Source organism: Crocuta crocuta, unplaced genomic scaffold, assembly GCF_008692635.1.
Source record: "Crocuta crocuta isolate KB4526 unplaced genomic scaffold, BGI_CrCroc_1.0 scaffold16, whole genome shotgun sequence".
Taxonomy (NCBI): domain Eukaryota; kingdom Metazoa; phylum Chordata; class Mammalia; order Carnivora; family Hyaenidae; genus Crocuta; species Crocuta crocuta.
Window position 1 is genome coordinate 11,196,894 of NW_027531893.1, and position 15,575 is coordinate 11,212,468.

The 15,575-nt window shown below is 38.1% G+C and overlaps 1 protein-coding gene across 11 annotated transcripts in view; it reads left to right on the top strand.

The window, feature by feature from the left end:
• MRTFB (myocardin related transcription factor B) overlaps positions 1-15,575 on the top strand; it is a 214,560-nt gene that overhangs the window by 83,226 nt on the left and 115,759 nt on the right. For all 11 annotated transcript variants that reach the window (XM_077773154.1, XM_077773153.1, XM_077773170.1 and 8 more), the window contains one exon: positions 8,065-8,280. In XM_077773154.1, the coding sequence (XP_077629280.1) occupies positions 8,127-8,280 (154 nt within the window). In that variant the 5' untranslated portion in view covers positions 8,065-8,126. The remainder of the gene's footprint in view (positions 1-8,064; positions 8,281-15,575) is intronic.

Sequence of the window (15,575 nt, forward strand, 5' to 3'; positions counted from 1 at the left end):
AGCAGGGAGTGACATGATACATTCAAAGTACTAAAAAGAAAAAAATGCCAACCAAGAATTGTCTACCTGGCATAGTTATCATTCATAATTGAAAGAACAACTGAGAATATTCCAGAAAAGCAAAACCTAAAGGGATTCATCACCACTAAACCAACCTTATAGGAAATGTTAAAGGGACTTCTCTAAACTCTGCAAAGTCACTAATTAATAATAAGAAAATATACAAAATTAAAAATCTACCAGGAAAGGTAAATAAATAATAAAGGTAGGAGACAGCCATACTTACTTACAAAAGTAAGTGTGAAAGGTAAAAGATGACAGTAGTTTAATTAAAATTACAATAATTAGGGGTTAATGAATATGTAAAATTAAAAAGATGTAAAATGTAATATCAAGTATATAAAACATGGAGTGGGGGGTAAACTTATAAAGCTTTGTTATTATCAACTTAAAAGAGACTGTATACATAAGATGTGTGTGAATCTTGCAACCACAAAAAAGAAACTTTTTATTTTTATTTTTAAAAAATGTTTTATTTATTTCTGAGAGAGAGAGAGAGAGAGAGCATGAGCAGGGGAGGGTCAGAGAGAGGGAGACACAGAATCTGAAGCAGGCTCCAGGCTCTGAGCTGTCAGCACAGAGCCCGATCTGGGGCTCGAACCCATGAACCGTGAGATCATGACCTGAGCCCAAGTCAGATGCCCAACCGACTGAGCCACCCAGGCACCCCACACAAAGAAGAAACTTGAAAGAAATACACAAAAGAAAAAGAGAAAGGAATCAAGCCCCATAAAGAAAATAATCAAACCACAGGGAGGAGAGAGAGAAGAAAAAAGAACAGAAAGGAACTACAAAAACAGCCAGAAAACAATGAACAAAATGGCAGTAAGTACATACTTAATAATAATTGCTTTAAGTGTAAGTGGTCTGTATGCACCAGTCAAAAGACATAGGGTGGCTGAATGGATAAAAAAGAACAATTTTCTATATACTGTGTATAGGAGACTCCCTTCAAGTGCAAAGACACACACAGACTGAAAGTGAAGGGATGTGTACCATGCAAATGGAAATGAAATGGGGCAGCTACACTTATATCAGACAAGATAGACTTTAAAACAAAGACTGTAACCCAGCAATAGCACTGCTAGGAATTTACCCAAGGGATACAGAAATGCTGATGCATAGGAGCACATGTACCCCAATGTTCATAGCAGCACTCTCCACAATAGCTAAAACATGGAAAGAGCCTAAGTGTCCATCAACAGATGAATGGATCAAGAAGATGTGGTTTATCTATACCATGGAATACTACATGGCAATGAGAAACAATGAAATCTGGCCATGTGTAGCAACATGGATGGACCTTGAGGGTGTTATGCTGAGCGAAATAAGTCAGGCAGAGAAGGACAAATACCATATGTTTGCACGTATAGGAGGATTAGGAGGAACTTGACGGAGGAACAAGGGGGAGAAGAAGGGCGGAAATGGTGGGGGAAAGGGAGAGAAGCAAACCATGAGAGACTCTTGAATGCTGACAAAAACTGAGGACTGATGGATGTGGGGGGAGGGGGGGATGGGCATGGAGGAGGACACTTGTGGGGATGAGCACTGAGTGTTATGTGGAAACTAATTTGACAATAAACTATTAAAAAAAAATAATAAAATCAGAGTTCCAATACAAAAACAAAAAAAACCAAAAAAAAACAAAGACTGTAACAAAAGACGAGGGTATCACGTAGTGATAAAGAATTAAATCCAACAAGAGGATATAACATTTCTAAAAATGTATGGACCCAACCAAGGAGAACCTAAATCTATAAAGCAAATATTAACAGAAATAAAAGGAGAAATAGCAATACAGTAATAGTAGGGAACTTTATTTTTTTTCTTTTTAATTTTTTATTTTATTACTGGTTAGTTAATATACAGTGCTATATTAGTTCAGGTGTACCATATAGCGATGCAACAATTCCATACATTACTCAGTGCTCATCACAAGTGCCCTCCTTAATCAGTAGTAAGGGTCTTTAATACTTCACTTATATCAATGCACAGATCATCCAGACAGAAAATCTATAAGGAAACATTGGCCCTACGTGTCACATTAAACCAGATGGGCTTAATAGATACATACAGAACGTTCCTTCCAAAAACAAAAATACACATTCTTTTCAAGTGCACAGGGAACATTCTTCAGGACAGATCTCAGGACATGTTAGGCTACAAAACAAGTCTCAATAAAGTTAAGAAGATTGAAATCCTATCAAGCATTTTTTCCAACCACAATGGCATGAAACTAGAAGTCTGTTAATGTGAAGAAAACTGGGGAAAAAAAAAAACCCACAAACAAAAGGAGACTAAACAACATGCTGTTTAACAACCAGTAGGTCAATGAGGAAATTAAAAAAATACCTGTAGACAAATGAACATGGAAACACAGTATTCCACAGTCTTTGGGGTGCAGCAAAAACAGTTCTAAGAGGGAGTTTTATAGTGATACAAGCCTACCTCAAGAAACAAGAAAAATATCAAATAAACAATCTAACTTTACATTTAAAGGAACTAGAGGGGCGCCTGGGTGGCTTAGTCGGTTAAGCGTCCGACTTTCGCTTAGGTCATGATCTCGCAGTTCTTGGGTTCGAGCCCCGCGTCGGGCTCTGTGCTGACTGCCAGCCCAGAGCCTGGAGCCTGTTTCAGAGTCTGACTCCCTCTCTCTCTGACCCTCCCCTGCTCACGCTGTCTCTCTCTCTCTCCTAGAAATAAATAAAAATATTTAAAAAAAAAATAAAGGAACTAGAAAAAGAAGCCCAAAGTTAGTAGAAGGAAGGAAATAATACTGATCAGAGTCGGAGTGGGGGAATGAAATACACACACATACGCATGCACGCGCACATACACACACACACACATACACACATATAATAGAAAACATTAATGAAACTAAGAGCTGGTTCTTTGAAAAGATAAACAGAATTAAAAAAACCTTTAGCCAGACTCATCAAGAAAAAATAGGGGATGGCCCAAATAAATAAAATCAGAAATGAAAAAGAAGAAATGACAACCTATACCACAGAAATACTAAGGATCATAAGTAAATGCTGTGAACAGTTATATGCCAACAAATTAGTCTAGAAAAAGTGGATAAATTCCTGGAAACATGGAGTCTTCCAAGATTGAATCATGAAGATACAGAAAATCTGAATAGACTAATTACTGAAATTTGAATCAGTAATCAAAACACCACCAACAAACAAAAAGTCCAAGTGCAGATGGCTTCTGCCATCTGCAGAATTCTACCAAACATTTAAACTATCCCAGAAGTTATAATGAAAAATTGAAGACAGAGAAATACTTTCAAATTTATTTTACAAGGCCAACATTACCCTGATACCAAAACCAGACAAAGACATTGTAAAAAAAGAAAATTATAGGCCAACACCCCTAATAAACACAGAAGCCAAAATTGTCAACAAAGTATTAGCAAACTGAACTCATCAAAAACATTAAAAGAGGTCATACACTGTGACCAAATGGAGTTCATTCCAGGGATATAAAGATGGTTTCACATCTGCAAATAGTCAGCATGATACAACACATTAATAAAATGAATAAAAATTATATAATCTCAGGGCACCTGGGTGACTCAAGTCAGTGAAGCGTCCACCTCTTGATTTTGGCTCAGGTCATAATCTCGTGGTTCGTGAGATTGAGCCTCACATTGAGCTCTGCACTCGCAGCACAGACCTTGCTTGGGTTTCTCTTTCTGCTCTTCCCCTGCTTGCGCTCATGCCCTCTGTCTCTCTCAAATAAAATAAACATTAAAAATATATAATCTTTTCAATAGGTACAGAAAAAAGATTTGACAAAATTCAGTATCCATTTATGATAAAAACTCTCAACTGGGTAGGGAGGGCCTGTACTCAACATAGTAAAGGCCATTTATGACCGACACACAGCGAACATACTCAGTGGGTGAAAAGATCCAGAGTTTTTCTCTAAGATCAGAAACAAGTCAAGGATGCCCAACCCCTGACGGTTTTATTCAACAAAGTATTCAAAATCCTAGCCACAGCCATCAGACAAGAAAAAGAAATAGAAACATCCAAATTGGAAAAGAAGAAGTAAAACTGTTTCTATTTGCAGGTGACATGATACTACATACAAAAAACCTTAAGGACTCCACCAAAAACATATTAGAACCAATAAATGAATTAAGTAAAGTTTCAGGATACAAAATTAATATATAGAAATTTGTTGCATTTCTACACACTAATGAACTGTTGGAAAGAGAAATTAAGAAGACAATCTCAATTGTAGTTATATCAAAAACAATAAAATACATAGTAATAAATTTCACCAAGAAAGTGAAAGACATATACTCAGAAAACTATAAAACATTGATGAAAGAAATTGAAGATAACAAAAATAAATGAAAAGATATGCTGTGCTTTTGGGTTGGAAGGATTAATATTTTTTAAATGTCCATACTACCCAAAGCAACCTACAGATTCAGTACAATCCCTATCAAAATTCCAATGGCGTTTTTCACAGAAGTGGAACAAATAATCCTAAAATTTGCACAGACCCACAAAAGACCCAAAATAACAAAAGCAGGCTTGGAAAAGAAGAACAACATTTGAGGTATCATGCTCCGAAATTTCATACTGTACTGAAAAACTATGGTAATCAAAACAGTATGGTACTGGCACAAAAACTGATCGGTGGAAGAGAATAGAGAGCCCAGAAATAAACCCTCACCAATGAGGTCAATTAACTTATGACAAAGGAGGCAAGAATATACAGTGGGGAGAAGACAGTCATTTCAATAAGTGGTGTTGGGAAAATTGGACAACTGTGTGCAAAATGATGAAATTGTGGACTGCTTTCTTATACCATGCACAAAAATAAACTGAAAATGGATTAAAGACTAAATACAGGACCTGAAACCATAAAACGCCTACACACAATCAGTCTTAGCAATATTTTTTTTGGATATGTCTCCTTAAGCAGGGTATCAGAACAAAAATAAACAACTGGGATCACATCAACTAAAAAGATTTTGCAGAGTGACGAAAACCATCAATAAATGAAAACGCAGCCTACTGGATGGAAGAAGATGATTGCAAACCATATATCTGATAAGGGGTTGATATCCAAAATATATCAATAACCGTATGTCATACAACTCATAACAACAACAGCAAAACAACCCAATTATAAAATGGACGGGGGACTCGAATAGACGTTTTTCCAAAGACAATATACGGGTGGCCAGCAAGCATACAAAAAGAGGCTGAACGTCACTAATCATCACGGATATGCAAATCAAAAGCACAGGGAGGTACTGCCTCCAGTCAAAATGGTTGTTACCAAAAAGACAGGAGGGACTCCTGGATGGCTCAGTCGGCTAAGTGTCTGACTCTTGATTTCAGCTCAGGTCATGATCTCACAGTTCGTGAGTTTGAGCCTTGCAATTGCTTGGAATTCTGTCTCTCTCTCTCTCTGCCCTGCCCCTACTCGTCCTCTCTCTTTATTTAAAAATAAATAAGTAAACATTAAAAACCAAAACAAAAAAGACAAGAAATAACAAGTGTTGGTGAAGATGTGAGGAAAAGGAAACCATTGTGCACTCTGGTAGGAATGTAGGTTAGTGCAGCCACTATGGAAACGTATGGAAGTTCCTCAAAAAATTAAAAATAGAATTACCGTATGATCTAGGAATTCCACTTCAAGGTATTTATTTGAAGAAAGCGGAAAGACCAATTCAAAAAGATGTATTACCTTTATGCTTATTACACCATTATTTACAATAGCCAAGACATAGAAGTAGCCCAAGTGTCCATCAGTAGATAATAAATGGGCAAAGAAGATGTGGAGTGTGTGTGTGTGTGTACACACTAGAATATTACTCGAATATTACACACACTGGAATATTACTCAGCTACAAAAAAGAATGAAATCTTGCCATTTGTGACAAAATGGTTGGACTTCGAGGATATCATTCTAAGTGAAATCAGGCAGAGAAAAGCAAGCACTGTATGATTTGACTTATATGGGAAATCTAAAAAAACCAAAATGAGCAAACAAAACAAAACAGAAACAGACTCATAGACACAGAGAACAAACTGGTGTTTGGGACAGGGTAGCCAAGGAGGGGAGACCGATAAAATAGGTGAAGGGAGTTAAGAGGTAAAGACTCTACTGTCTCAGAGATGTCATCTATGCAGCATAGGAGATACAGTCAATAATATCGTACTGATTTTGTATGGTAACAGATGGTAGCTAGATCTATTATTGTGATCATTTTGTGATTATATAAAATTATCAGGGTACCTGTATGGCTCAGTCAGTTAAGAGTCTGACTCTTGACTTTGGCTCAGGTCATGATCTCACAGTTTGTGGGTTTGTGCCCTGTGTTGGGCTCTGTGCTAACAGTGCAGAGCCTGCTTGGGATCGTCTCTCTCTTTGCCTGTCCCCCACTCCTGCTCACTCTCTCTCCCCCTCTCTCTGTGCCCCTTCCTCACTCATGTGTTCTCTCTCAAAATCAATCAATAAACCTTAAATATATATATGCATATATATATTATTTAAGTTTTGAAATAAAAAAAAAAGTATCACTGCAGTTGGATGCCTCCGTCGGTTAAGCATCTGACTCTTGATTTCAGCTCGGGTCATGATCTCGCGGTTCATGGGTTCGAGCCCTGCGTCGGGCTCTGTGCTGACTGCCAGCTCAGAGCCTGGAGCCTGTTTCAGAGTCTGACTCCCTCTCTCTCTGACCCTCCCCTGCTCACGCTGTCTCTCTCTCTCTCTCTCCTAGAAATAAAAATAATAATAATAATAATAATAATTAAAATTAAAAAGATTGACCATAAGTGTTGGCAAGGATGTAGAACAACTAAAATTCTCATTCACTGCTAATAAGAATGGCAGAACAACTTTGGAAAATACTTTGTTCGTTTCTTTAAAATTTATACACGCACTTGCCTTATGATCCACTTACTCTTGGGTATTTACCCAAGAGAAGTGAAGGCTTATATTCCTATAACTACTTGGACAAGAATGTTCATGGCATTTTTATTTCTAATAGAAACTGGAAACAAGTCATGTTCATTGGTGGGTGAACGGATCGATGAACTGTGATCTGGAATAGTACTGGGCAGGCAGCAGGTTTATGAAATGTTTCACCCCTGCTGAATATGGACCCTCATACGTATTTATGGTTTTGTTGTGTCTTTGGTATTTCTGTTGCTGATTTCTGTTTCACTCAGAATGGGCCAGTTGTGCTGTGATAATAAGCCTCCCCAAGTCCCATTGGCTTTATTAAATTAAAGGTTTGTTTCTTTGTCATGAACTGTATGTCCATTTTGGTGTAGCTAAAAGTTCTGTTCCCTGCCGAAGGAGGAGCCCTCATCTGAGACATGGCTGGTTGCTGCTAATGTGGACTTAGTACAAAGTTGTTTGATTCGTAGGAGTTAAGACAGATTTTCAAGCTAGACTGCTTTTTTTCTCCTATCATCTTTTTTTTTTTAATGTTTTATTTATTTTTGAGAGAGAGATAGAGACAGCATGAGCAGGGGAGGGTCAGAGAGAGAGGGAGGCACAGAATCCAAAGACAGGCTCCAGGCTCTAAGCTGTCGGCACCAAGCCCGACGCAGGGATCAGTCTCACAAACCATGAGATCATGATCTGAGCCGAAGTCAGACACTTAACCAATGGAGCCATCCAGGCACCCCTCTCGCATCATCTTTATTTGACTTTTATCTTATTTTAGGATGCATTAAAATCTTTAATGACATCAGTAACTGTAACTTTCTTTACTCCACAGTCCAAAAAATTATATAAAATACTTCTCAACTTGTATTTACCTGGTAAGTGCTATTTTAGTTGGGAAGTCTTTTATTCCCATGTGTTGGACAAAGAACCAAGATCCAGAGAGGGTCAATGAATTGGTACTTGCTACACAGCAGTGAAGCTGAACTAGAACTCAAGATTTCCATTTTAATATTTTTGTGTAAATTGGAGAAAAATAAAGTACCGTCTGCTTACACATTTTTATTTTGGCAGTCTCTTCAGCAGGCCGCGTTTAAGAGAGGTCACGTATATCTGTTGCCGGTGGCTGGAGCACCATGGATCCCCCAGGGGCACTGGACGCCGAGGATGAAGTGGGGCCTTTAGCCCATCTTGCCCCGAGTCCTCAAAGCGAAGCTGTTGCCCACGAATTCCAGGAGCTGTCCCTGCAGCCCAGCCAGCACCTGCCCCCGCTGAACGAGAGGAAGAACGGTGAGCTCTTGAGCATGCGCGGCGGGGACTGGATTTAAGGACTCCCCTCTTTGTGAGCCCAGTTGATTCCTGTTTGGTTGTAATTTATTTGTTTATTTATTTATTATTTATTTTTTTTGTCAGTTATACTGGGCAGACTGTCACAGAGAAGAGAGCCTTGTAGGGTACTGGCTGGTTTTGAGTAACAGGCAGAATTTCATGATCCATCCAGTTCTTTCCTTTATTGCCCCGATAAGTGTCTGGTAGCAGTATTCTCCTTGGAAACAAGCTTTAGATTCAACCATTTTAGCACCAGCTAAATTTCATGCTAGAAGCTACTGGGGAGTAGCTTCCTGCACTGATACTGGGGGAGGTGGACTGTAGATTCGACTATTCCTCCATTTTCCCCATTTCCACTGTGCTGTACCTTAAGTTCAAAACTGATAACATTTAAGCTATCCTAATGATTACAAAGAAAGCAAGAATTTTCTATTTGAGCGTTTTTCTATTGGGTATAGGATATGACCATACTGTCAGTCTCTGCCTGTATACGAAATGAATATTTTCTATTCATTTGGTATCAGGAAATTTTCATTGATCACAGGGGCTTCTCACAGTCTCTGGAAAACAAAAACTGTCTGTTTTTAATGTAAATGAGTAAGAATAGATGATAGACACTTATTTTTAATACTTGAAACATAAAAACTAACAAAATGTTAAAATTTTTAAACACATCGAGCATATATATATATATAAAGGGTCACATTAAGAATTATAACTGAATTTATTGTGTTTTCCACCATTCTGATGAGGTTTACATTTACAAATAATGCTTTTTAAAATTTTTAGTTTTAAAACCCAGGGGAAATAAAACTGTTCCCTTGTAAAACACTTCCTTTTGTACCTTGTTATTTATTTTTCTGGGTTCTGAGTCCTTACCAGTCCTTTTCTTTATTGGCCTTACCTTATCCAGGAAGATGGAGAAAAGATGTATGTTATGGCTCTTAGTTCTTTAGTACATGTGTTTGGAGTGTATTTGTTTTCCCTTCAGGTAAGGTTTCTGGCACTTGTTCTTGGGCATAGCCTTGTGCAGTGTGAGTGGTGAAAAGCACCATTTTGGCTCAGGTGCTGTCAGACCCTTCAGGAGGCTGGTGCTGAGCATTGGCTTTAGGATCTTCTATCTTTCTTAGACAGTTGGCTGAGAGAGTATAACCACATTTACTGAAATATGACTAAATGTGATCAAATTCACATTGTACATTTGGACCTATATTTTTGAGGTTGTCATCCTTAAAAAATGAGTTGCACTGGTGTAAAATTGCAGTAATATACAGTTATTCAGGAAAATGGTAGGGAAATGTGTTGGGCGAGTTTATACTTGGTGGTGATTTCCTTGATAAAGCACACCACATTCTCTTGCAAGAATGTTGCCTTGAATATGTATGCCTGAATGTAAGCTAAGCCCAAATATTAGGTAGTCTCCCCTTATAAACTTTTAGGCAAGTGGAGTAAATGGTAAACATTTTAGTTTTTAAATTTAGTTACATGTACATAATAAAAATCACATTTTTATGAAGCAGTGCAATAATAGAAGAATTGCTTCACTCACACTCATATTTCATAGAAACATCTTGCTCAGACTCTATCCATGAATCTTTGGGGGAAGTGGTTTTTTTGTTTTTTTTTCTTAAATCATCAGTGGAACCCCTTGGCATCATCCACCTAGCGCTAAAATCCAGGGTGCATCTTCATTTCTGTCTCTTTTGTCTGAGTTACAGCGGCTTTTCAGTATACACATGACCTAATACTGAAGATTTTCTGTCTAAACCACAAGTACCATTGATGAAACAGAGGGGTTGTGATTGGTTATAACATTTTATGGAGCTGTAGTTCCTGTTTTAGAATGTAATTATCTGTTTTGTTTTGTTTCGTTTGAGTAGCTAACACATTCACTGGCTTAAAATGTGCAGAGTGCAAATGGGTACACAGTGAAAAGTCACTTCCCAGTCTTTCCCCTTAGCTACATAGTTTCTTCCCCAGAGGTAATTACTGTTATTTGTATCCTTTTTGACAGAATAGTATTTGACTACTTTTTTAAAAGCAGTTTTTGAAACTCTTCTTTGTAACAACACTCAATACTTCCAATTTTATGGTTATAATTTAGGAATAATTAATGTGTTGGCTTTCTCCCCTCCCCTTTTATGATTCTACTAAGATATTTTTATAAACATCCTAAAGCTACCTTTAAATGAAGTTAATTTTTAAGCAGATATGTTGTCCTCAACTACTTTTTGTCCAATATTGAGTAAATGAAAGAATTTCTTATTATATGAGATGTGGTATAAAGACTCAAATAGCAAACAGTCTCTTCTTTTTTAATAAGTGATTTCAGGAAGTTAAATGCTTACCTTATATTCAGGCATACATTCTAATGTCAGGCTTATGATTTAGCCTGATCTGCATATATATTCCAAGGCATACGTGGAATCCTTGTAGAGCTCTCAGAAATCTACATTTTTGAAAGTTATAGGAGTAGAGTGGAATCACATAAAGTAATAATGGAGCTAGAAGAACCATAACTTTCTTACCCTACTGATTTTTTCATATTTATTCTTCAATTTTAAGTCGTCTTCGTGCCATGTTTAGATCATATCATATACAAAATGTAAATCTTAGCCTCAAAATCAATACAAAAAATTAATAGAGTATTATGAAATAGTCAGATTTAGGTATTTTCTTGTGAGTGTGTTTCACTGTTAGTCCTAAGCATTTGAATTTCACTGGTTTGAATTATTTCCCCTCCTAGTTGGGGGGAAAATGAAGACAGTTCAGTTTGGATCAGTGTGTAATGTGTCACCAAATAGTTGGTGAAGAATGAGGGAGAAGAAGTGGACATCTAAGTGATGGTTCCAGGATCTTCCCGTATTTTTGACTAATTTTATGTTGGCAATGTCGTGGAGTAGCAGAATATTCCTACTACTGCAGTAAATGTGAAAGATAAGCTAGGGTGTTTCTTTACCCCTGAACGTGTAGCTGGAGGCACCTCAAAAGTAAGGCAACCAGTTAGGCCATTAATTTTTCCCAAGAAGTGAGTCCCTCCTAAAAGAAATGTGGATATATGGAAACACATAAATGATGGACCCTTACCGAAACAATGCCCACACAGAGAACATGAGCTTTTGATGTTTTACACGATATTAACATGCCTTCAGATGGTAAACACTGGCACTGAAAGGGAAATCAAAGGGACAGTCAGTTATTTTTTATTGGTTATGTAGGAAAAGCTCAGATGCTGTAACTTGAATACAGCTTCATAAAGGCAAGGAAAGGCGAGGTAGATGGAAAGGACATGCCTCAGAGCTACAGCACTTTGCTTGCACCTGCACGTATAAGAGACCACGTGCGGGGAGCTTTCATTCCCAAGGTCATTTGCAAGACCGAGAAGTATGCTGAGTGGTGAATTTCAGCTTTTAAGTCACTGCCAGCGTTGACGGTAAAACAGTAAAACAGATGATAGATTCCCCTTTTGCAAAGCAGTGTGGTATTTTAACACTTGGGACAGCTCTGACGAGGCGCAGTCATGTTCACGTGGCCTCGGCTATACCGCAGGCCAGCTGTCAGTAGCATCAAGGAGGTGGAAAGATAGTATGTGCCACTTTCTCCTCCTTTATTATCAGGTTTTTTGAAACTGCATTTACTTGGAAATAGCGAGTTTTAGGCCTCAGTAAAGAGGAGACTTTGTCATTCTTGTTTTAAACTTTGATGCTTCTAGTTACTGCACTGGTTGCGTTTTTTGAGTTTGTGGTCCCATTTTGAGTTTTTTCCCCTAAGATTTTCCATCCATTAAATTTATCACAGTGAACAATTTTTGACCATCTCTTGTTCTGCTCTTGAATGATCATAGTAAAGAGAAAATAGTTCATGCAGAAGTTTGTTGCACACAAGGGAGCACAGGTAGTTCTTTGCCTTGGATTCAGTACAGGTATTATTAATACATTTGCACACGGATGAACTTTGCCTTGCCCTGGAACTCAGCCAAAGAAAATTGCTTGCCTTGTACTATAGAGAATAAATGGTATTTGTTCAAAGCTGGTCTTTTCATTGTGAAACATTTCCCTATTCCTCATTAACCTGTTAGATTTACTGTCACTCTAGGTGTTTGGAAATGCACAAAGGGGGTAAGCATTTGTCTGGACCAGAGCCCTATCCTTTAAGAGTGTGCATGAGATGGGGGGGGCCTCCGGGAGATCGGTGAGGAAAAGGGAGAATATTTCTGGTTTTGTCTGGAGCAGACAGCCAGACCGAAGAGTCTCAGAGTGTCATGAACGGGAAGGAAATAAATAGATACTAAATAACCAAAACATGAAACTCCAGAGTTCTTGCTTTCCCTTTCTCTAAGTGGAGGTTTAGAAACACATAAGATCCTGTAAAAGTCTCTTGTCCTTGGCTTTACTGTTACCATATTTAGGATCTTAAATATTTAAAATTCTCAGTCATATTTAGATAATTTCCTTTTCTGCTTTGGGGTGTTACTTAAGAGTATTTATACTGAGAACAGAAATAGGTACAATTTCCTTCACTAATTTTCCTTAGTTTCTAATTTTTTTTTAATTAGCCTTTACAGGTAGATACTAAACACAGTTATAAAGTTTAAAAGCCAATGAATTACATTCATTTACAACCACCTGATTAATTATGGCGGTTTTCATATTTTTAGTCTGTGACAATCTCTTGAACCTTTCAACTTGAAAACAGAGTCCTATAAGTAGCTTAAAGGTGAGGTGCTCTCTTTCGCAAAGCTCTTTACAAAGTCTCCTCTTGAGTAGCCGGTTTTGTTTCACAGTCTAAATAAGCACCCATAACCCTGTCCACCTTCTTTTTTCTACTCTGGGCTTCTCGTGAGATAATTTTGTCATCACTGAGGATCTAGTTCGCTTCGGTGCATTGCTGAACACACCTAGGCGGTGTGTGGGTGGAGGGAGGGTGGGGACAGGGCACTAATGTCACAGCGGCAGGGTCAGAACACACCAGAGGCAGACTGAGTTATAGCTGACGGGGCGGAGGAGGCTTACGGTGTCAGAAGTGCATCGGCAACGCGGTAGGTCCCAGGCCAGCATCGGGAAGCCTCCGTCTGAGCTGTTGATCCAGTGTTCACGTCGTGTTCTCTTGCACTAGTGCCCTTGGACTGTCGACAGTTAACGTATTTATTAAAAGTAAGATTTAGAACATAATCATAATTCTCAGTTTAATCTAGCATTATCTTAAAATTATTAAAATGTTTGCCTAAAATGTTTATAAGGATTTTCTAAAGTTACTTGAGTCCTAAAAACATTATTTCTCATATAGATTATTTGAGATAATTTTCATAAAACTAGAGTCTACCATATGACTTCTTTTAGGCACTAGATCAGCAAATAAGCTGAAACTAATTTATTAAGAAACAGCCTTTCCTGTCCCTTAGAAAGTAATTCTAATTACATATGTAATGTAAATGATTAGTTAATAAAGATTACTCAGCTACAGCACCCTACTTACTTAGACCTTTCAGGGTACTTGGAATTAAATAGTTGGTTTATATCAGACCTTGTGTGAGGGTGAGAGACTTCATTAAACCTAAGTTGGGGCTCTTTTTGCCTGTGTCCTGTATCTAACCTAACTACAGTGTGACCTCTTGTAGCTAAAAGGGAAGAGAAAGGATAGATACTGGATACCTGCTGTCTCTTGTGACTCTTGAAAGAGCCCGATAAGTATAGGGAATATATTGGGAGAAAGTGACCCATGATTTTTTTTCAGCCTTTGCTGTTTTAAGATACCAGTAATAAAGCACCATTGAGACAGAAAGTGACAAGACAGTATGTTGGAATACCAAATGTATTGGAATTTTCTCTCTGGGTTTTAGTTAATCATCACCCTAATTAGCAAATATCATACCCACTGTTTTTCTAACTCCTTTAAATTAATCCATACTGTTGGCTACCCTCACCTGCTGCCCTCACTATTATTAACAGGAAGTATAGTCTTTTGGGAGTCAGGACTCCAGTCTCCTCTGCTGACTCAGTCTGTGAGCATGGGTAAGTCTGAGAAGCTCTCTGTGTCACGGTGTGCCCATTGTAATATCTGTATGGTAGCTTTCAGCCCATGTGTCCTTCCCTGGCTGCCCTTCCTCATTGCATCTTGTGTTCTTATACCTCATTATCACTCTTGCCTTGTGCTGTTCATTGGGCAGCAGAACCAGGAAGAATGGAAGATGACTTCCATCTCAGCAGATGGAATGTTCCATAGATGCAAGTTAATTATGTTGCTGTTTATCCATTCCCCGCAGGTGTATTATTAAACATACATGCCAGCTCGCTCAGCTAGTCAGATTTTCCCCCACATTTAAAAAGAAAGAGAAATTGACTCAATTGTGTTAATCCTAAAAAATGTATCTACTTTAGGATATTCAGGATCTTCCTATTCATGGTATTGAAGGGTTGGCAGGTATGTGTTAACATCTTTGTAATATGCATCAAACTATCAAAAGACAGTATTTTAGCTTTTTTTTAAAGCCCAAATTAGTCATGTTCTTTTCTGGTCATCTTTGTTTTTGTTTTCATCAAGGACATGCTAATAGTTGGATATCTGTCTCACAAAACTTAAATTTTTGATACATGATCTCTGTGTTTAATGAAGATAGAACAAGAGAAGCAAAAAGTCTGATTCACACCTTGCCTTTGGTTCCTGTAAGCTAGTTAAAAAACTGAAATACCAGAATTTGTCAGTACTCTCTGCAGATTTGAGATTCATAGCTTCAAATTAGGAAAGCCTGTTTAACAGAAGCCATGATCCTGATATAGCAGTGAGGAAGTGTATTGATTGGACTGCGTGATCAAAGCACCAGCATACAGTATATACAAGGGAAAGTTTGCCATACCAGAATACTCTGCTCTCCAAAATACTCTAAAATCAGTATTTCAGGAGTGGAAGTAGGGACTGCTTTACTATTAGAAAACATTTACTGGTGGGCCTGGGTGGCTCAGTCGGTTAAGTGTACAACTTCAGCTCAGGTCATGATCTCACAGTTTGTAAGATCTTCGAGCCCTGTGTCAGGCTCTGTGCTGACGGCTTGGAACCTAGAGCCTGTTTCAGATACTGTGTCTCCCTCTCTGCCCTTCCCCACTTGTGTTCTGTATCTCTCTCTCTCTCTCTCTCTAAAATAAACATAAAAAATTAAAAAAGAGAACATTTACTGAATGATTATTGTGTCTCCTACCCTAGAATAATTCTTAGCTTTTAAGGCTCTAGTACAGTGTTGGCAGTTCACAGTGTAGTGTGTT